We start from the raw sequence: 23,206 nt of genomic DNA, 5'->3' as shown, positions 1-23,206 counted from the left end.
GATGGACGGCACTTCTCTGACATTATCGACGTTAGGACATATCGTGGCACTAACATCGACTCTGGCCATGGTCAAACTACGTCCAAAACTATCCGTCATCAACAATGTTCGGTACCGATGGCCGCCGCGGTACGACCTAGAGCGACTGAAGCAACCTGATACGCACAGCATCTCGGGGCAGCGGTACCGGAAGAGGTTGAGCTCGATAAGGCCCCTCTTGAGGACTGCTGGAATGCAGTTAAGCCAGCCATTAACGACGCAGCGGAGAACAACGTCGGGTATGTGGGACGAAGTTGACGGAACGATTGGTTCGACGAAGAGTGCTGCTGACTGCAGACATATTCTGGAGGAGAAGGACGCAGTGTTGGCGCAGCGCACTGCAGCAAGGGACCCGCCAGAACGTGAAATGGAGCGGATACAGGAGAAGAAACGCCGCCTGAAAGAAGCGGGATGCCGCTCTAAAAAAACACGCAAGTTTGATCAGAAGTTCAACGCATCCCGCAAATGCTTCGTGCCGCGTGCCGAGATGTGCAGGGATAAGGATGGGTGCATCTTTACGGACGAACGTGTGGTGATCGAAAGGTGGCTGGGAGCAGTACTACGAGGAACATTTAAATAGCGCTGAGAGTACAGGCAGTGAAAGTCAAGGCAGCGGAGGAGATGACTACGTCAGTTCAGCGGACGATGGAAGCCAGCCAGCCCCCACCTTGAGGGATGTTAAGGATGCCATCCAACTGCTAAAGCATAGAATAGTTACGGTGTACTTCGCATAGTGTACATAGCATAGCATAGTTACGGTGTACTTCGTAGATTGGACACTAGTGATACTCATGTTTTTCTTTTGAAATCCTTATTCAGATTGCTGTCAGAAATCAAGGTGGGTGTGGTCCTTGATTTCAATCTAGGTTAAAAATAACAAAAGCATGAGGATTACTACTCCTGGCCACGCCCATCTTTACCGTAACTTGGGAGGGGAAGGAAGTGTTGGTGTGGTACTTACTTAACGAGAGGCCACCGACTCAGCGACACCCTCATAAGTACCACGGAGTTGGATATTGGGGAAGGTATTCGTTGGGTCAGGATTTACCTGTAGCTGACAATATGAACGAGGTAGATCTTACACCGTAACATTAAGGATGCCATCCAACTGCTGAAGACCAATAAAGCAGCTGGTAAAAATGGTATCGGAGCTGAGAAGCTGGGCTTTGAAAAGCTGGTCACTTGCCTGCACAAATTGATAGTCAGAATCTGGGAAACGGAACAGCTACCGGAGAAGTGGAAGGATATGCCAATATGCCCCATCTAGAAGAAAGGCGACAAGCTGAAGTATGAGAACTTTCAAGCTTCCGTCGTCTGTCACCAATAGTGAATGAGTTCGTGGGAAGTTGCATACCAATTTTTGGCCACACCTTTTCATTGACCGACACTGAAAAATACTTTGAACTAGAATAATCAAAACTTCGTATCAATCTTTCAGGAAGTATCAAAGAAATATTTGTTATATTAAAAAAATCCAACATTAGACGTAAATATTAGATATTTTATAAATTGGTCATGGAAATGATAATAATCATGTTTGGGCTGATATCGCCGATTATTTATCTATATTAGATTATGTAAAAGATTTGGATATATTATGTATCTTTGAAGGCATGGTCAAGTCTAACGTTCACTTTGCGGTTATGTCACAGACATTACCCTCTGATCGTTTATTAGAAAGGCCAAGACTATCAAATTTATTTTTGGTTCATTATCTAAAAATGCTATTGTGGATCGTGAAAAGAAAAAGCGTGGCGTTTATTCAGCCCGATTTTATTCATATCACAACCTCTCATATAATTTCAACAATTTTATTTCAGCATTGTGCTATTTGGCACCAATAATCACACAAATGAACAGTCTTATCTCATAGCTCGTTACTTCACCTACACCTCTAAGTTGATACGCCGCACAGGTGAATCCTTCTTAATCTTAACCGTGATGGTTCTTTCGTCATCTGAGTTGGAGATGACTTGTGGCTCGAAAGCGCTCTCTAGTGAAAGCTTGTTTTGCTTTTGGGCAATGGCAACAGACGATCCCGAATCGGCATTATAGTAATCCGTTACACTGACGTAGTGTGGTCCTCCGTAATAGTCCAATACGGCAATCTGTACAATGTCCAGCTTGCATAGGAAGAAGTTGTGTGCTAGAATAAAATTCATCGAATCATTAGAAATATGATTATTTACATAATAATTTATATGAATACGTACTATCTAGCCAATGCTGCGCTGCTGGGTGCCGGCTGAAGAAGGCACTTTGTCCCGATTTGTACTCTTCGGTTCCTTCTTCCAGCTTGACGGCACGTCCCGAAATCATGATACGAGCGCAGGTTGGTTCCATTGGATCGATGCCGTGCTTGGTACAGTACAGATCCTGATCCAACGACAGCAGCACCGTCAGACGGTTGTCCTTGCTCAGATCTTGCGCCGTGTAGTCCAGCATGGTGAGGTAGAAGTACAGCGTTCCGGTCGATTTGGCGTCACGCGCACTGTCTGCCGCGGCAATGACGTTGACCATTGGGTAGCCCTTGATGGCGTCGACGGTGGATAGCGATCCCATCGAAACCCATTCTAAAATAAAGTAAATTTTATAAGTATGAATAATCTCACTAATTATATTTAACTAATAGAATATCTTACCCGCTTTATGCACCAGATATCGCGCCATTTTGGCGTACTCCGTGTGCGGTGGTGGCTCGTCCCCACCGCCTATGTCATTGGTTTCGAGTTCATTTCCCTCGTTCAAAGGTAGAAAAGCGGTCAAGTCGCTGTCTACCCGATACTGGCTTCTTGTTTCGATTCCACTGAGGACCACCAGAACCAGGAGTATCCCAAAGAACACGCCACAGATGCGCAGCATTCTGATGATGTGGCCAACGGCGTCGTGCTGTTGCTGCGGCGGCTGAGGATCCAACCGTTGATAGATTATCTTATCGATTGGCAGTGAAGTGCTCACTGGCTGAAATGAAAGTATTTCGAGAGCGTTAAGTATATTCTCGAGTAGGATTTGACGGGTAATGATATCAAATTTTGAAGTGTGAAATTGAATCCACGAGCAAATGTTTCGGTGCATGGGGCGATAAGAACATGCACCTTTCACTGATCAAATGCTTGAAGAATCATCAAGAAAAAAAAAGTTAGCCTGATGTAAGTTCACACTTCTTCTCTCTCTCTTCTTATTTTTTTCCACAGGTGTCTATTCAGGCGACAGATTCGGGGCTCTATCCTACGATCTGCGTTGGTCAGACGATGAAAGTTTTCAGGTGGTATCCACCGAATGTTTTTTTCCTGGTTGGAAAATAGTTGTGACCAGGGTTTGCAGGAATAGATTAAATATAATTTTATAGAGGGATGAAGGGAAATCTGCATACAGAGTACAGACACCTGAAATTATCACTCAGGGAGTGGAGTTGACGCGGTAGGCAGAAGGCCAGACCGTCGGACCCACTAAACCCACCCAAGTAATAGAGGGTTACTTGAGTTACCCTCTCTTCTAATGCCCTGTTCCCCCCGGGACTACCTTTCAGTATTACTTATGTGGGGGAAAGCAGAACTGACAGTACTCCTCCCAAAACGACACTTTTCGCAGTGCCTCTCTTCGAAGTTTTGTTTTACGTCTGAGCCCTTTGGCTCCCTTGTTGATGCCAGCAAGCACACAAAAGCGTTGAGCCCTTAAGCCCTTTATTTGTTTCTTGTGCCATTCAGCATCACATTTCTTTTTATTTTTAGAGCCATTTAGCTCTCAACGTACTCGCAAGCTATTCAGATAGTCCCCGGCGGCGGAAGCTCCCCCGATACCGACGACCCGCATCTGTGGAAGGCTGTTACATTACCAACACTACACTTTCATCTGGTCAGCATGTTCATAGATCCGCTCAAGTCTTACGCACATTCTCACTTCAACGGGTGATCGGACGAGTGCCGAGGTCAGACCAAAGATTCCGGGTGGAGATAGCTTCCGTTCCAGTGATGCCCCGATGACCTGTAGCCGGTGCATTCGCGTGCCACGATCTACTCAACTGGTCCCCGGCGGTGGACCTAGCCTACTCCGATTAACCGATTTCCCATGCACTGTGCCTTTTAGCTTCATGCTTAACCGTTGAGCCATATAGCTCACGCCTTGGTCGCGAACGATTCGGATAATCCGCGTTGGTGGATCAATCCTACTCCGACGGGGAGATCCCCGACGTCGGAAGCTTCCTCGTAACCGACGATCTGTCTCAACGGGTGACCGGACGAGTGCCGAGGTCAATCCGAGGATTCCGGGTGGAGCTAACTTCCGGTTCAATGGTGCCTCGACGATCCGGTGCCGGTGCATTCGCACGCCACGATCTACTCAGCTGGGCGGTGGACGGCGAATCCAACCTACTCCGACAAGAAGTTCCCCGAAAGCGGGAGCTCCTCCGAAACCGGCCGTTTCGTCACGTTCTGCGGCTACGCGCGGTAGCTGGCGCTGGCGTTCCCATTCATTATCGACATATATATTCACGACTTCTGCGGCGGAGTACTCATGGTCCGCTATCCGTAAAGGTTGCCTTCTGCTGCTCTATTCGCCAACTTCGTTGTAGGATGTCGGCTCTCCTGAACGACCGCTCTCCACTGTTCTGGGTTCTGGCACATTTTCTGACAATGTTTTCGGCGGTAGTGTCCGTTCCGCATGCTTCCTTCATCGCACGCCTCTCCGTTTCGAACCGGGGACATTCGAACAGGATGTGTTAAGTCGTTTCTGTCACGCCTGGGCATCGCGGACAGGCGGGAGAAGCCGCGTGTCCGAACCTGTGTAGGTACCTTGATATTAGTTCGAGCGTTATCGGTGCCGCTGAGGGCGTAGCACTCTTCGTCTTCCTCCATCACCAGTTTGATAGGCATCATGCCCGCGAGTACACATGCCGCTTTGCGAGATACGGTACGATATGCGCTGATGACTCTCAGGCACATTAGCCTATGAGTGAGTACTCTCCAGCTTTCGCACGATGCAGTTTACGCTCAACGCCGATCCCCAGGCTGGACCTCCGTATCGTAGTATTGAAACTGCCACGCTTGCCAGCAGCCTGCACACCCTAGAGCTGTTCGCCATCATCCTCAATAGTGTCGCTATCGCCGTGACCTTTGAAGATCAACTTTTCGTCGAGCATCACCCCCAATTGTTTCAGAGATCTCTTGGAGGTGATGTCGCAGCCACCGACTCTAATTGTCGCCTCTTGAACCGATTTCCGGTTGTTAACGACTATCATCTCCGTTTTATGATGCGCCAGCTGGAGCTTCTTGCTGCGCAATCATTCCTTCACTGGACTGATCGAATAGGCTGCAGTCATTTCGACCTCATCGATGGATTTTCCGTCCACGGTCATGGTTACGTCATCGGCGAATCCCACTAACTTGACTCCTGGTGGGAGGTTTAACCTCAGCACGCCACATAGAAGGACCAATCTTCAAAAAGACGGTCAAAAACCATTTTTTCAAAATGATCCAAATTGATAACTTGAGTCATGGGTTGTTAGTAGAATACTTGACGATGATGTAAACATAGTTTTGAGTCATTTTATTGGGGTGGATTTTACCTTTACAGTCAATACAAGTTGAGCATGTTGTCGATTTTTAATTCTGTTAAATCTTGTAACATTTATCTTACTGCTTCATTATGTTGGCCACAACGTATACATCACCCAAACCTATTATATTTGGCGTGATGGCGTGTAGTCCAAAAACTAATAAAGCCACGCATATACGTTGGTAAATTATTTTTGATCGCGCAGAAAGTACTCGGTCTTTATTATGTACCTATATATTTATTATTGTATTATCTTCTTGCTGTATTCATTGTGAAATTCAAAAAGGTACCCATCGGTACCCATCAATGAAATTCACACTGTAGTTTCATTTTTTTTTGTCAGGAATCCAATCCTGCAGAAATTAGGTTCCGCCACCCTCTGCCCGCTCAGTTATTTCGGTTTTACTGACAGTGGTCGTTTCGGACTTGCCAATCAATTTTGATAAAAAGAAACGCACAATATGTTTTCTCTTTTCCTTCTATTTCTCATTTGCCCTAATACAATGGTACGGCATCAACTGAAAATTGTCTAGGGGTCGTACACTTATTACGTAAGCGTTATTTCTGGTTTTGGCTACAAGCTATCAAGTCATGTCATGTTTAGTCGCAATGCAGGGAGAGTATTTTATTTGACCCCTACGTCTAATTTTTCATACTTACTCTGTAAAAAGATCATTTTTCACATGAACCGTAATATCAAGAAACGATTTGCGCCTCTACAGCTTTACTTTGTGTAGGGACGAAACAAAATCCATTCTATATGTTTACAATTTCTAATAATGGAATACATTTTTCCGTTAGCACTGCAGTGAGGCGGCAGAAATTGGTAATTAAAGGTAAGTTAATACCTGTGAAAGTGCTCATAGAACCGGTGTTGAACTTAGTCTGTAGATTAAAAAAACACCTTAATAAAGTTTAAAAAAAAGTGCTCATAGAAATAGAACTCTACACTGGCGGCGCCAACCATTGATATTTGATGAGGCACCACTTGGTGCAAGCACGTTGTCTTTGAGAACGTTAGCGTGCTTGCGACGACTGGTGCCCCACCTCTCGTTCCGGTAGTGGATGCCGAGAAGATGAACTATCCATTCAATGAAATATCATAATATGTGGCCTGCTAGACCATTTTATTCACTTTTAACATTTTTGACTGTCTTTTTTGGAATTGGTCCCACTGTACATCACGTTCCACAGCAATGGACCCAAAATTGATCCCTGTGGTTCACCTGACGTTCTTCTTCTTCTTCTTATTGGCATTACATCCCCACACTGGGACAGAGCCGCCTCGCAGCTTAGTGTTCATTAAGCACTTCCACAGTTATTAACTGCGAGGTTTCTAAGCCATTTTTGCATTCGTATATCATGAGGCTAACACGATGATACTTTTATGCCCAGGGAAGTCGAGATAATTTCCAATCCGAAAATTGTCTAGACCGGCACCGGGAATCGAACCCAGCCACCCTCAGCATGGTCTTGCTTTGTAGTCGCGCGTCTTACCGCACGGCTAAGGAGGGCCCCTTCACCTGACGTGCCCCCATCCAATTAGTCAATCCTTCGTCTGTCTTGTAGATCAATACTCGATTCTGAAAGTAGCTTCCCAGAATCTTGTACAGCCCTACCGGTACTCCCAGCCGAAGCAACGAGTTCGCGATCTCCATTCAGCACGCACTGTTGAATGCATTCCGCATATCGAGTGTTATTACTGCGCAGTAACGTATACCACGCCGCCTGCATTCGATGGCGACCTTTGTAGTGTCAACCACCGTTTAATTGGCACCCCGAGTAGACCTTCCTCTTTCATTTCATTTATTTAGTTTACATCAAAACAGATAACACTGAATCAACAATTTGACATTCTGGCGTAGGGTAGAAATATTTCACAGTCAATGCAGTGAAAAACATGGATTTCAGTAAAATCTGCTGTCGCCTTCATCGCCGCCGTGGTGAGTGCGACTGGGTGCAGCCGAAAAATCATTTCCAACACCGACTATTCAATTTCGCATTCAGCCACTCACAAGTCGCTCTGACATGCTGCTCAGTTCGCGCCTTACCGTATGACTGTGAGTGGCCCATTTAAACGCGTGGTGAATTTTTTCAATTTGCTGGGTGAATGTGTACATTTTGCTGTGGTAAATTTCATCTTCGCGGCGCTGTGGGTGATGTGAGTTCTGTTGTTTACCCAACTAACAATTTTGGTGCTAAAAGCTTCAACTTCTAGCCTTTAGCTGTATAATATTTGAATAAAAGCAGCCAATGCTGAATAAAAGAAAAGCCTCCGCAAATAATCCCTTAAACTTCAACTCGACTATTATCCAAATATCTATCAGCTAGTCAGTGTGTTGAATATATTTAATCTTTTATCGTTTATGCAGCTTTCATATAGTTATAAAACAGCTTTGTCTGAATTAGCAACAAAGCTTACCGGTTAAGAGCTCATGTATGTAACTGAGTTGCTTGTTAGCAACTTCCTATATTAGGGTGGGTAGCATTCACAATGAAATCGTTTTCGCTGTTGTTATAGCACTAACAATATAGCGTAATGGCGCTATAAATGAACTAACGAAGCTTTCAGGCTACTTCTGTATCTTTGAAGATTACAACACGTTTAAGTAAACCTTATACTGCTTCTTTTAATAGCTTATCAGTATGGAATGTCAAAACCGCAATGTTTACATTTGATTTTTGTTGCCGGAGCTGTGTATGAGCTATTGGTTTCTGTAATGCAGCTACAAAGGTATTTACCTGCTCTTATAGCAACTGACAAAGCGCTGTCATTAATGCTAGCAGATAGCGTAAGAAAACAAGCCATTTAGAAGCGATATTTCTGTTGACGGCTACTGTTAAACGATTAGCAGCAGAGTAGCATCTATACAGGTGAGAAAATGTTACCTAAAAACAATTTCAGCGATTCATGATGCATAAAAGTTAGCCAACAGAACATGCTGATAGATGTTTGAATAATGGTTGAAATAATGCTGAAAGCATAATTTTTAAGCTTATGTGTTGAAAGCAGCATGTATGCCTCTTTCTAACGTTTATACAGCATGAATCTGAAAATAGCGTTAGTAAAACAATCTATAGGGTATGCTAAGAAGCACATCCATAATTTTCTTTGTTATATGTCTAAGTGACGGTGATGATAGAGCAGCGGCCATTGAATCAGGAGATCAGGAGTTCGAATCTAGGTAGCAACAAAATTGATATTTGAGTTTCCACAAAAAACACATTGAATAAACTCTAAAACTTATTCTCCTCTCAAATAATATTTAATCAAATTGAATTCAGTGGCTGTATAAAACTTATTTAACAGATTCAAAAAATCTGAATAAGCGCTATTGAAGCGAATTGTATTACTAAATGGTTTAGTAAATATTGAGAAAAAATTGTGTAACATGCTGTAAAGTAGTTGTGCAGACACGACAAAAACAGCTGAATAGATTCGCCAGATTTGCTGGTAAAAGCATTGAATAGAAGTTCTTGATCATGTGCATAGCACACATATTCAGCTTGAAGCCGTATAGATGAGTTGAAATAACATTTACATTGACATTAAATGTTAGTTGGGTACTCCGGGAATGTGAGGTTGATTTCAAAGCAGGAAGAACATAAAAAAAATGATATAAAAAACATCACCTTCATCCAGTGCTGCCGAATATTTACAACCCTGAGAATACACGGTTCGAGGCCGCATCTCTCCATCCTCGAATGCGCCCACATTCGCCAAGTCGTTTTGGACCTGGTCTGCCCACCTCGCTCGCTGCGGTTCACGCAGTCTCGTACCTGCCGGATCGGAAGCAAACACCATCTTTGCAGCGTTGCTATCCGGCATTCTTGGAACATGTCCTGCCCATCGTACCCTTCCGGCTTTAGCTACCTTCTACCTTGGATACTGGGTTCGCCGAAGAGCTGGGCGAGTTCGTGGTTCATTCTTCGCCGCCACACACCGTCTTCTCGCACACCGCCAAAGATGATCTAAGCACCCGTCTCTCGAATAGAGATGGGCAAAACAGCTCATTGTAGTAAGCGGATCTGATCCGTTCAGCTCATTGAAAAGAGTCAGCTCCTTAGATCGGCTCTTCAGTTCTTTAATGCTACATATATTAAAAAAATAATTGTTAATTATATTATTTTAAATTTAATTATTGTTCAAAAATTTGAAAAATTTGTGTCATTCATTTATTTATTCATTCATTCATCATGTATCTATTTACCTCACTTTGAAATTTTTAAAATGTTAAGCTACAGTGAGGTAATAATATCTATTGAAAAACCGACAATTTCAAACTAATAACATTTATTACGCTTTTTCTGACCGTCTAGTTTTAAAGTCTAGGAGTTCATTCAGAATCATCACATTTATTTCTATACAAAAACTAACTCAACATTATTTTCTATTCATAATTCTAAGTTACATTTTGTTGATAACGTTTCTCAAATCGTTAATTTGAATAATTCAGTCCCTAGTCTATGATACAGTCCCATCCCGATTTTGGCAATACCCGTTTTTGTCTACTTTGGCAACATTTTCTTCCCGATTTTGGCAATAAAATCGAAAATATTTTTTCATTACTTTTTATTTAGAGATTTCTTCATTCTATTAATATGTAATAGGATAAACAAAACCAAAAGTGAATGTCATTAAGGTTTACATGCGTATTATGGGCTCTGTATGAATAGTGGGCACAAGGGTGGTTCAAAAAATCGATTTTGCTACACAGCGCTTATCTTATCTTCATCATGTTCTGTGTCCTCTGATAATTTGAGCTCATTTGGATTAAAACTGATTTAGCACAAGCCGTTTCAAGTTTGGCTGCAAATTAGTATGGGGAAATTTATTTTTTCATTATATCGATAATGACGCTTCCCCATTAAGCGCAGGTTAAAAGAAAACCTATATGGCTGGAAGGAATACTCAAGAGCTTTCACCCAGTGGAAACTACATCTTAATTAATCGTTCCAATAATTAGTAATCGAATTTTATCTAAACCGTAGTTTTCTGGAGCTAATTGCGTAACTCTTCAACAGGCAACATTTCTGCTCGTGGCGCGAAAGATAGCACACACAAATTCAGGCTACCATGTTGCACTGCACTTTTCAGTGATGCCCTTAAAGAAGTTTAACGATCATGACTAAAGATTCGCAACCTGTATTAAAATCGATTACTAATTATTGGGGCGATTAATCAACATGCGGTTTTCGTTGGGTGAAAGCTTTTGAGTATCCCTTTTAGCTATATAGGTTTTCTTTTAACCTGCGCTTAATGCGGAAGCGTCATTATCGGTATAATGAAAAAATAAATTTCCCCATACTAATTTGCATGCAAACTTGAAACGCCTTGTGCTAAATCAGTTTTAATTGAAATAAGCTCAAATTTTCAGAGGACACTCAGAACATGATGCAGAATCAGATGAGCGCTGTGGAGCAAAATCGATTTTTTGAACCACCCTAGTGGGCACTTTCACTGAAATAATGAACCACCACTCGTATCACCGCTCATTGCAAACAATTTCTGTTGAAACTTTTCTCCTTTTTTTACTCACGTTTTCTATGTCCCTATTCACACTACCCTAATCTAACCAGCCCACCGAAGAATGTCGTATTTTTTGGCATTCTCACTGATTTTGTCGTCGACAAGCTGACTCACACCTATTAGGCGAAGCCCACTGTTTACATCCCAAACTATACGAGTGATATAGGAGCAAGCAAGCCCCAGTAGGTTTAATTGCTAGTAAATAGCACATTCGATTTTCTGAATGCGCTCTATACTGCCGCTAACCGCAAGTCGAGCACATCTGTATATGGCGTCCATATACAGATGTGCTCGACTTGCGATTAGCGGCAGTATAGCCATCAAGTCGTTTTACTTAAAATTGTCTTATTGTTTAAAATTGACGCAAATTTGTCTAGCGATGAATATCAGAACACTGTTGGCTTTCCAGTTTCCTGATGTGTCAATTGCATAACGAGCCTTTTGATTCCAGCATGTTTGCCAACAGTTCAACAGTAATGATGGTAAGAGTTTGGTAACATGTAATCGTAAGGCTTTCAAGCAGGCATTAAAAAAAAAGATCATGAGAAAAAATCGGGTTAATCTAAGCCTTGATGCTATTCCGCGGGGGCAAGTTATGAGCTTCCTAAGATCTTTACCGTTACCGTTACCGATGATTTACCGTTTAATGATCTTCAACGCTCACCAATGGAAGACTATTGAGTGAAGCGAATCACTTAAAAGACAGAAACACCGTCTTCGACCAGAGGTCGTACAGACTGAACACTTAACACCTAGCATTAGGCAACGGACACATAACACCCAGTGGACCGGTGGAGAATTTTTCGATCACCAAAAGTTTCCTCCTTACCGGGCGGGAATCGAACCCACACTCCATAGCACATGCGTCTAGATGATTGACGTCGCTAACCGCACGGCCACGAAGAAGAAGCCATTCAGGCATTCTAAAAATGAAGACCTCTATGAGTCTGGAGCTCAAGCACACTGAATGGGAGGCGTTGATACTTTCTCTCGCCTATCTTATCACCTTGATAGAACAGCGAGGTACTAATACGAAAATCGTTGCTTAGATGGATACCTCACCACGGCTTGGCTTGTCAGACGGTGTTGCTCATTGTTTATCACAGCAACGATCGCTCCTACTCGTTGTTTGGCATCCATCTGAGCGAGTCAGTTCACTCATTGGCTATGGATGCTACGATTGCAATAGATCAATACTCACTCACACTTTCAATGCCTGCTCTCGAGTGCTCTGTTTGTGATGGCGAAGTAGCAGAAGTGGAGTACCTCCTGTGAAGTTCCCATGAGATCGCTGGTGTAATTCTAGCTGCTTCGATAGGTGAGTGATGCGTCACATGTGGTTTTATTATTTATTGAGCACATGTCTTTGACTACTGGCGAATTGCTTTGATTGATATTTTCAAAATATTATTTTGGCGGCCTTCCGTTGTTGTTCATATCAAACTTACTTTGATGCTTTCAAATCAATTAGATTTTGCCTTTTCATAATTAACACCAAGTGCAATTTTACTGCCACAGAGGAATCTTTATCAGAAATGAGAAACAAACTCATTTGTCTCCCACTCATTTATGATACACGCTTAAAATCAATAACATAGAGATATGTTTGCTTCACACAAAACGGACCTAATGCAGAACAACACTTAGATGAGCGACAGTTACACAGCCACAAAAATAGTTCGTGTGGTTTTATTGAAGCTTGGATTTCAATATTTTCAGCAGTATTTGGTTCCTCATGAATTTTTTCTCAAGTTCCTCAGGAATCTGTAGAAACGTTTATATGTTAAAAAGGACCGTTATCACGATTATGCAGAGATGGTGGCGAAGTATCCCTATTTGGAAGGATTGCCTATCGAGGATTTTGCAAATGCCGTTCCGAAAATACTGATCGGCAATGACCATTCGCATCTAGAAGCTAGTTTGAAGATAAGAGAAGGGAACCCACAAGAACCAATTGCCGCCAAATCACGTCTAGGATGGACCATCTATGGATCGGTATCCGGAGCAAGCGAGAGAGCCCTAAGTTTTCACAATTGCAGTTGTGAGACAAACGCTTCTCTCCACGAATTGGTGAAGAAATATTTCACCATCGAAAGCCTGGGAGTGAAGGCCACCCTAGGAACATTCTGGCTTTATACTGGTTTTATAACACTCTTGAAGAGTAAATTATGGTCTTCAAGAGTGTGATAAAACTTCAAATGTCACTTGGGCATTGACTGTCCGGAATCGAAAGAAGTTCAGAGAGCTAATCGAATTCTGGAGCATACTACGAGGTGCGTCGGACAGCGATATGAAACAGGCCTCATATGGAAGTACGACACGATTAAATTTCCCGACAGTTATCAAATGGCCAAGAAACGAATGCTTTGTTTGGAGCGACGAATGGCTGAAAATTCGATAATAGGAAACAGCGTTAAGAAACAAATGATTGAATACCAAAAAAAGGGGTATATACATCCAGCGACCGAAGCGGAAATGAAGGAAGCTGACCCTCAGAAAATCTGGTACCTACCACTAGGCGTTGCTCTGAATCCCAAAAAGCAGGATAAAATCCGAATATTCTGCGATGCAGCAGCTATGGTGGAAGGAGTCTCACTAAACTCCATGCTGTTGAAGGGACCAGATCTGATTAGTTCTCTACCTGTGGTACTGTTCGGATTCCGGGAGAAACGTTACGCAATCTGCGCCGACATCAAAGAGATGTTCCATCAGATTGAAATAAGAAAAGAGGACCGGAACGCTCAGCGACTGTTGTGGAGAGATGATGCAGAAACCGAACCAGTAACGTACATTATGGACGTGGCAACATTTGGCTCCACATGCTCCCCTTGTTCCGCCCAGTATGTTAAAAATCTGAATGCTTCCTCTCAAGCGGTAGAGTTCCCAAGGGCGGCTGATGCTATAATCAGGAAACATTATGTCGACGACTACCTGGATAGTGCAGACACAATAGAAGAAGCAGTTCAGCTGGCGAAGGATGTATGGACCGTACATTTTCGGGGTGGATTTCATATCAGAAACTGGATGTCAAACTCCGGAGAAGTACTCAGACGAGTCGGGGAAACCAGTTCAGCAACAAAAAAGGACCTCGTGCTAGATAGAACCAGTGCTACGGATCGGATTCTCGGAATGCTATGGAGCCCTGAGCAAGATGAGTTCAGCTATTCTGTTGGTATGCTTGTAGGTCAGCAGCGTCCGACCAAGCGCATAGTTCTCCGAGTAGTGATGAGTCTGTTTGACCCTTTAGGACTCATGTCATTATTTGTCATTCACGGCAAGATTCTAATTCAGGATATTTGGAGAGCGAAGACAGAGTGGGATGAACCTATTCCCGAGAAGCTGTGTCAGCGTTGGTGGCAGTGGACAAAGTTGGGTACAATTGGATTGTATTGATTGATTTTCATTGGCTTTTATCGGTGAGATCGAACTACCTAAGCTCAAAGTGGAAGGGAGCATGTTTGCAAAGCACGATGAAGCACAGAATTGAAAGTTATCGCAAGCGAGCGACAAGTATGAAATTGAATAGAAGTTGAAACGTAAGCAGAGGGCCATTGAAGAACAACACGAAATTGAAATCGCTGTTATTTTACCTAACGTCCAATTTCAGGAACTTGTCGGCTTGCGATAACTGTGTGAACTATCTTGCAAGACAGGCATAGCTTACCGCATAGCCGTTCCTGGGTGGACGTTCGATCTCACCGATAAAAGCCAATGAAAATCAATCAATAAGTTTCTCGCGGTGATGAAACCTCATAAACAATTGGATTGTATTCGCATTGCTCGTTGTTACTTCCCGGATAGGCACACGAACGAGTTCCTATCGTTACAGTTCCACGTTTTCGTTGACGCCAGTGATGGAGCCTTATGCCTGCGTGGCGTACCTGAGAGCTGAATACGATGGAACAGTGGAATGTGCACTTGTGGTCAAAAGTTGCGCCTCTGAAATCTTTATCGATTCCACGCTTGGAGCTTCAAGCGGCTGTACTCGGAGTACGTTTACAGAAAATGATCCGCCAGGCGCACGCTCTGGCAATAGGGGAGTGTTTCTACCATACCGACTCTAAGAATGTATTGGCGTGGATTAAGTCGGATCACCGCAACTACCGACAGTTTGTGGCCGTAAGGGTTGGAGAAATCCTGACTGAATCAACCGAACAGGAGTGGCGCTGGGTCCCATCTAAGGAAAACATTGCGGATGACGCCACAAAGTGGGGAAACGGACCTTGCTTTTTACCGCATAGCCGTTGGTTTCGAGGGCCTGAATTTTTGTATCGTGTAGAAAACGAGTGGCCAGTAGATAAACAGAGTAAATATGAGACAACAGACGAGATCCGGACTTGTTTGGTTCACCAAGAAGTCAGAATAATTGGAACTATCGAGTGGTCTCGTTTTTCTAAGTGGAACCGTTTATGGCGTACCACGGCGTATGTTCTGCGATATCTGAATAATTTAAGAAGATACGTAGGAGACGAACAGTTGCAATATGGGGCGTTAACTCGTGAGGAGCTGGCTGAGGCTAAAGTTAATATCTGGCGGCAAGTTCAAAATGAAGCGTATGCCGAAGAAATTCGTACTATTGAGATGGCACAGCAGAGCTCACCAGTTGCGGTAAAAAGAAGTAATACTACTAGCAAGTTGTATCAGCTGTCTCCCTTCGTAGATGCTGCCGGAGTTTTGCGGTCGGAGAGCCGCATTCCTAAGTCGTCTTTCGTATCGTACGATACCAGATGTCCTATCATTCTTCACAAGAATAGTTGGGCATCGATAGTGTCGTGACCCAGACGAGGTTTCTAGACTCGTCCGTTCGTCGCAACAATACTCAGCAAACTGATTCGCACTTCGTTTTTTGACACGATCATTCCGAAATGTTTTCGTGGTAGATTGAATCAATATGTCTTAAAACCAAGGTAGCTTGCTACACATTAAAAATAAACACACAACAAGAGAGTATACTATAATAAGAAATTTACTGATTGCTAATATCACAATGCAGTAGAGTGGACCACTTTTTTCGATATTTTATAGACCTTATCTTATCTACTACATTCTTCTCCTCCTCTACTCTCCGATGTGTAATAGACATAAAATGACTTTATAGCTATATATTGTTAGTCCTTGAATCCTTTTCTTTTTTTTTTGTTAAATAAATAACAATTTTAAAATCCAATCCAATAAAAATCCAATCCAAATCCAATCCAAATCTAATCCAAATCCAATCTAAATCCAATACAATTCCAATCTAAATCCAAATCCAATCCAAATCCAATCCAAATCCAATCCAAATCCAATTTAAATCTAATCGAAATCCAATCCAAATCCAATTCAAATCTAATCCAAATCCAATCCAAATCCAATCCAAATCCAATCCAAATCCAATTTAAATCCAATCCAATCCAAATCCAATCCAAATCCAATTTAAATCCAATCAAAAACCAATCCAAATCAAATCCAATCCAAATCCAATCAAAACCCAATCCAATCCAATCCAAATCCAATCCAAATCCAATTCAAATCTAATCCAAATCCAATCCAAATCCAATTCAAATCTAATCCAAATCCAATCCAAATCCAATCCAAATCCAATCCAAAACCAATCCAATCCAAATCCAATCAAAACCCAATCCAAATTCAATCCAATCCAAATCCAATCAAAACCCAATCCAAATCCAATCCAAATCCAATTCAAATCCAATAAAAAACCAATCCAAATCCAATCCAATCCAAATCCAAATCCAATCCAAATGCAATCCAATTCCAATTTAATCCAAATCAAATCCAAATCCAATCCAATCCAAATCCAATTCAAATCTAATCCAAATCCAATTCTATTCTAATCCAAATCCAATTTAAATCCAATCGAAAACCAATCCAAATCAAATCCAATCCAAATCCAATCAAAACCCAATCCAAATCCAATCCAAATCCAATCCAAATCCAATTCAAATCTAATCCAAATCCAATCCAAATCCAATTCAAATCTAATCCAAATCCAATCCAAATCCAATCCAAATCCAATCCAAATCCAATTCAAATCCAATTCAATCCAAATCCAATCCAAATCCAATCCAAATCCAATCCAAATCTAATCCAAATCCAATCCAAATCCAATTTAATCCAAATCCAATCCAAATCCAATACAAATCCTATCCAAATACAATCCAAATCCAATCTAAATCCAAAACAATACAAATCCAATACAAGTTTAATACAAATCCAACCCAAATTGAAGTCCAATCCAAATCCATTTCAAATCTAATTCAAATTAAATCAAATCCAATTCAAATTCAACCTTCTCCCAATTCATACCAAATTCAAAACCAATCTAATTTCAAAACAAACCAAATTCCTCAAAATTCTATCAAATTTAACATAAACCTTATCACCATCGAATCCAAATCCGAAGCCATTTCAATCCAATCTAAACACTATCCAAACTTTATCCAAAAGAAATCCAAATGCAATCAAAATTTAATCCAAATTCAATCCGAATCCATTCCAATCTCCAAATGCCTATTCTTATTGCGATTCCCATATTCATTCTTCAAATTTAAAAATAATCCTACCGACTGCGTCATTGTCGTGACCCAGACGAGGTTTCTAGACTCGTCCGTTCGTCGCAACAATACTCAGCAAACTGATTCGCACTTCGTTTTTTGACACGATCATTCCGAAATGTTTTCGTGGTAGATTGAATCAATATGTCTTAAAACCAAGGTAGCTTGCTACACATTAAAAATAAATACACAACAAGAGAGTATACTATAATAAGAAATTTACTGATTGCTAATATCACAATGCAGTAGAGTGGACCACTTTTTTCGATATTTTATAGACCTGATCTTATCTACTTTGAGAAGATGGAGGAAGCCTACATCAGACTGAAGAGGGAAGCTAAGCGGATCGGACTTGTCATCAACACGTCGAAGACGAAGCACATGATAGGCAGAGGTTCAAGAGAAGACAATGTGAGCCACCCACCGCGAGTTTGCATCGGTGGTGACGAAATCGAGGTGGTAGAAGAATTTGTGTACTTGGGCTCACTGGTGACTGCCGAAAATGACACCAGCAGAGAAATTCGGAGACGCATAGTGGCTGGAAATCGTACGTACTTTGGACTCCGCAAGACGCTCCGATCGAATAGAGTTCGCCGCCGTACCAAACTGACAATCTACAAAACGCTAATTAGACCGGTAGTCCTCTACGGACACGAGACCTGGACGATGCTCGTGGAGGACCAACGCGCACTTGGAGTTTTCGAAAGGAAAGTGCTGCGTACCATCTATGGTGGGGTGCAGATGGCGGACGGTACGTGGAGGAGGCGAATGAACCACGAATTGCATCAGCTGTTGGGAGAACCATCCATCGTTCACACCGCGAAAACCGGACGACTGCGATGGGCCGGGCACGTAGCCAGAATGTCGGACAGTAACCCGGTGAAAATGGTTCTCGACAACGATCCGACGGGCACAAGAAGGCGAGGTGCGCAGCGGGCAAGGTGGATCGATCAGGTGGAAGATGACTTGCGGACCCTCCGTAGACTGCGTGGTTGGCGACGTGTAGCCATGGACCGAGCCGAATGGAGAAGACTCTTAGGGGAGAACGGTCCAAAATGCACCCCTTAAGCTTTTTCGATGTTTTCGCCCATATAAACAAAAATAACGAACCATTTCAACGTATAGGTGCAAAATTTACAAACCCAGCTACATTTCACAATGATCTCCTATTCAAAACAATAAGGTTTTCATGACTTTCTAACGCATTTAAAAAATGTTCTAAGAATAGGCCTGGGGCAAAACGCCTGAATGGTGGTCTAAAATGACTCAATTGCATGTAAAATGATGGTGAACGCATGGTTGTTTGTATTTTCTTAATGGATTGAACTACAATCTTACGGATGTGGTTGAAGAATAGCAAATCGGTAAATTTGAGTGAATATGAAGGGATTTTGGTAAATTTTTCCAATGGAGATCAATGATGGATAACTAATTATGAATTGTAATGGTAATATTCATTCATAAATGTACTACAACAGATTATATGAGTGATTTTATGAGGGAGGCCATTTTGCCCCAGGGGTGCATTTTGGACCGTTCTCCCCTATATACCGCACAGGCCACTTCGGCCTTAGTCTGAGCGAGATGCGGCAGCGGTATCATGTTTCAGGACTTCAAACATTGATACGGATTGTAGCGAAACGCTGCAATTTATGTCGGTTGAGAAAAACGGCACCTTCTGTGCCGCGAATGGCGCCGCTGCATGAGACGAGAACACAAGCATTTACGCGACCCTTCTCGTACGTAGGATTGGATTACTTTGGCCCCCTAGCAGTTCGCGTAGGTAGGGCTACCGCCAAAAGGTGGGTCGCTTTGTTTACGTGCCTGACCATCCACGCCGTGCACTTAGAAAAGGTTCACTCGCTCAGTACGGAGTCTTTTAAAATTGCCATTCGCCGTTTTGTTGCGCGACGAGGAGCTCCGGTGGAATTTCACAGCGACAATGGCACTAACTTTGTCGGTGCCAGTAACGATCTACGAAGAGAGCTGACCAATGTTAATGTTGAGCTTGCAGAGACGTTCACTAACTCTACTACGAGATGGTGCTTCATTCCACCGTCGGCGCCACACATGGGCGGAGCATGGGAGAGGCTTGTTAGATCTGTCAAGACAGCCCTGCAAGCTATGTATACTACTAGGATCCCAGATGAGGAAACTTTCGGGACTCTTATCGTGGATGCAGAATCGATTGTGAGTTCTAGACCTCTAACCTTTTCCGAGCAGCACAAGTCAGACGAAAATAGTTGCAGCAACTTGATTGAGACTTTATCTGGTCACATATGAGTTGCAGTAACCTATGTGAGATATGTGTGCTGCTAGGGTTGTTCCGGTGGATCCAAACCAGGAGGAAGCACTGACTCCAAACCACTTCCTCTTGTTAAGTTCAAGGGGAGTAACGCAACCGGTGAAATCTTTAGCGGAACCAGGACAAGCCTGTAAAAGCAGCTGAAATTTATGCCGTATCATGGTCGACTCGTTTTGGAGTCGATGGATCCGGGAATACCTGCCCACGATAGCTAGAAGAACTAAATGGTTCGAAGAAGTTAAACCAGTGGACGTAGGAGACTTGGTTATAGTTGTAACCGAAGTGACACGCAATGGATGGATCAGAGGACGTATTATTGAAGTTATTCGAGGACGTGACGGAAGAATACGACAGGCGGTTGTGCAGACTTCAAAGGGAGTGATCCGTTGGCCGATTGCAAAGTTGGCTGTATTGGATGTAATGAATAGTAATGTTGCCCAGAATAAGTCAGGGACAAGTTACGAGTCGGGTTGGGAACCGCTGTTGAAAATCATGAATACCCCTCGGCTGGCGATTGTTGCGCTTGTCCGTCTAGAGGTGATCGTTCCGGTAAACATGCACCGGTCGATGTCAAGAAGTTGGTGGGATGAAAAATCGAAGCAGATATAGGAAAAACACCAATTGAGCACATTGAGATAGATTGTGAATGACAAACTCAACACTAAATTTCTAAAACTTACACTATATTCGTTGAATTAAAATTATTGGATTAGAACAGCACATTTAAATAGTGTTAGGTTGCAAAAGCATCGAACGTATTTTGTTTGGAGGTTAGACTCGATCTTTTAGATTGTTGTGGACGTATTGTTCGGCTGGTTCGGACATCTTCATGTACCACAACAACTAACGGAGTTTGCTCAAAAGAGGTCCGAACCACCCGAACAATACGTCCACAACAGTTACCAATAAGAAGAAAAAGAAAACGAGGACAAATGTTGTGAGACAAAAATAAATTCTTTTGAAAAACGCGTTTCACAATATTTACTTGTTGAATTGATTATTTTGCATCAAAAATCTGTATAAAGCACTTTTTTCACCTGAAGACTAATGTAGAGTACCTAAAAAACCCCGGGAAATCAGTGAATTACATTTTTTACAGATTAGTATTCTTAAATTTATAAGTGAAATTTTTAAATTTTCACGGAAATATCTTCGGTATTTCAACGGAACATTTTTTGAAAGGATTTTTTTTTAATTTTCAACGGAAGTTCTTTGTATTGTCCATAAGAAATTCTTCGAATGTTCCATGGGTAAATATTTGAGCGAACGGTCGTCGACCAAATGTCATTTTCGACCAAATAACTTTGGGTTAGTACTTCGGTCAAATGGTGTGCTCGGTCAAACTACATATTCGTTTTAACAACTTTCGACCTTGTGGCTTTCTGCCAAACGACCCTTCTAGGTTCAAAAATTATATTTCAACGAAAAATTCTTCGGAATTTCCACTCGAAGTACTTTTTAGTTTTTATGAAGAGATTTTCGAAATTTCAGCGGTAATTTTCAAGGAAATCATTGGTATTTTCACGAAAACTTCTCTGGAGTTCCAACTTGATTATGTGGGGATCATTCGGGAAATTCTACGGAAATTCGACTGAATCTTCGAAATATCCAAGAAAATTTCTGTGTACTTCTTCAAATTTGAATCGGCGTGGAAAAATATAGATCAGCGGCGTGACATTTTCTAAACGGCGGCGCGCCGATGTAAAAATGTCGGCGGCGGCAGCGTGCCAAAAACTGTCGGCGGCGTGGTGCGGCGGCGCACACCTCTATATCTGGATCGTCTATGCAAAAGAGCTGCGATTTTCTTTTGATGCTTTACCACGACTATCTGCGAGAGTGATATCATTGTAAAAACAAAATTCGCATAATAAAACAACATCACCATGCTTAATATTTGTGACTGAATATCTTTTAATTGTGTTTTAGCCAAGGTTTTAACGTTTTATAAATACAAATCCTTATCAGCTGTACAGTATTTTTACTTCATGCCATCATTCGTGTTAAATTATATACAAATATGTAGTGAAAGTGAATCACTGAACTTTTTCCTACCATTTGTCATTCTATATAGTTAACGCTTTTAGAGCTAAAACTAATGACGTTGGAATTATTTAAAACAGCCTAATGTTTGTCCGAGTTGATTCCACGAAATTGAAAATCATACACATGTTTATACCGCTAATAATATGAAATCGAATGTAGCTGCAGAACTGCTTTGCGGAAAACTCTGACCTGTGCGACAACATCGCAGCACCGCTCAGAATAGAGCTAACCGACATAGAGACTTGATTCTTTGTTTACTGTTGCAAAAGCTGCACACAATATCGATGCACCTTCTTCCTACTTCACCATCAAGGAGATTTTGCGCGATCCATATCAGCTTTACGTGCCCATTCACCAGGTACGCATGATAAGATTTGGCCTACGAGATGCTCCTATGGCAGGTAATGCGCAAAAAATCAGCGCGCTATCTGTCCAAATTTCCCAGTTTGAAAGTGGTGTTTCGAATATCTCTTGTACTTACTTGCAGTGACGTCCCTGTCGTTGTGTGGTTCTCGACTAGTGCAAATTAATCGTATTTAATCACTGCTATCACTCGCACACCGGTCACCAATGCTGCTGCTGCTGCTTCAACAAAGTGCGCCTCACGACTGAATGTGAATGAACTGAGCCAGCTGTTTTTAATTACAAATTGAATGAATGCGGGTTTGTGAATGATGTGTGTTCTGTTTAAGGTAGAATATTGCCGAGAATTTGAATCGGAGTGCGTTGATATTTGTACTTTACCCCGGTTGATGTTAGTAGTTGTGATGCCTTTTGACAAGTTATTTTTTCAGAGGTTTGTGTCAAGGATGAAAAGCACAGATTTTCGGATTGAAAGCTTTTGCTATTTTGAGGGCTATGATGGTATCACTTAGAGCACCGTGCGCCTCCATTTGATGCAAAAATCCACATTATGCTTAGGCTGAGTTTAACACGAAGTAGAAGATATTGCTAAGAGCCAAGATTTCAACATTATTCATACAAGGGTATGGCTGATAGCAATGCATCATTATCGTAGACAGTATCGAAGTACTCGAAGTTTGATTGATAGTGTGTTTGGTATTTGAGACAAAATTTGTTGAACAATTTCAGTTATAATAGTTGTAATAATTAAAATTGAAAGGTAGATTTTTGACTGCATGGATAAAGGTGTAACACTCGGTAATTGGTTTTCTCAGTCTG

General features: G+C 42.1%; 1 protein-coding gene across 2 annotated transcripts; it reads right to left on the bottom strand.

The window, feature by feature from the left end:
* Positions 1-1,773: 1,773 nt before the first annotated feature.
* Positions 1,774-22,663, bottom strand: LOC134223583 (protein CREG1). 2 transcript variants are annotated; one of them, XM_062702774.1, is made up of 4 exons: positions 22,506-22,663; positions 2,682-3,000; positions 2,253-2,612; positions 1,774-2,185 (listed from the first exon to the last, which is right to left on the bottom strand). In XM_062702774.1, the coding sequence occupies exons 2-4, from the start codon at positions 2,899-2,901 to the stop codon at positions 1,926-1,928; spliced, it is 840 nt and encodes a 279-aa protein (XP_062558758.1). In that variant the 5' UTR covers positions 2,902-3,000; positions 22,506-22,663; the 3' UTR covers positions 1,774-1,925. The 2 variants fall into 2 exon arrangements, with proteins under 2 accessions (XP_062558758.1, XP_062558749.1); XM_062702765.1 differs by having other exon boundaries at positions 2,682-2,996; positions 22,506-22,660.
* Positions 22,664-23,206: the final 543 nt, after the last annotated feature.

The sequence above is a fragment of the Armigeres subalbatus genome, chromosome 1 (assembly GCF_024139115.2).
Source record: "Armigeres subalbatus isolate Guangzhou_Male chromosome 1, GZ_Asu_2, whole genome shotgun sequence".
Taxonomy (NCBI): Eukaryota; Metazoa; Arthropoda; class Insecta; order Diptera; family Culicidae; genus Armigeres; species Armigeres subalbatus.
Note: the sequence above shows the minus strand (reverse complement) of the source record. Positions and strands in the feature narration are given on the sequence as shown.

Bases quoted from the DNA above. Each gene is read 5' to 3' on its own strand.
- LOC134223583 (XM_062702765.1), bottom strand. The intron at 2,613-2,681 runs GTAAGATATTCT...ACTTTATTTTAG, and splicing joins ATATCTGGTGCATAAAGCGG to AATGGGTTTCGATGGGATCG. The intron at 2,186-2,252 runs GTACGTATTCAT...ATTTTATTCTAG, and splicing joins AGCGCAGCATTGGCTAGATA to CACACAACTTCTTCCTATGC.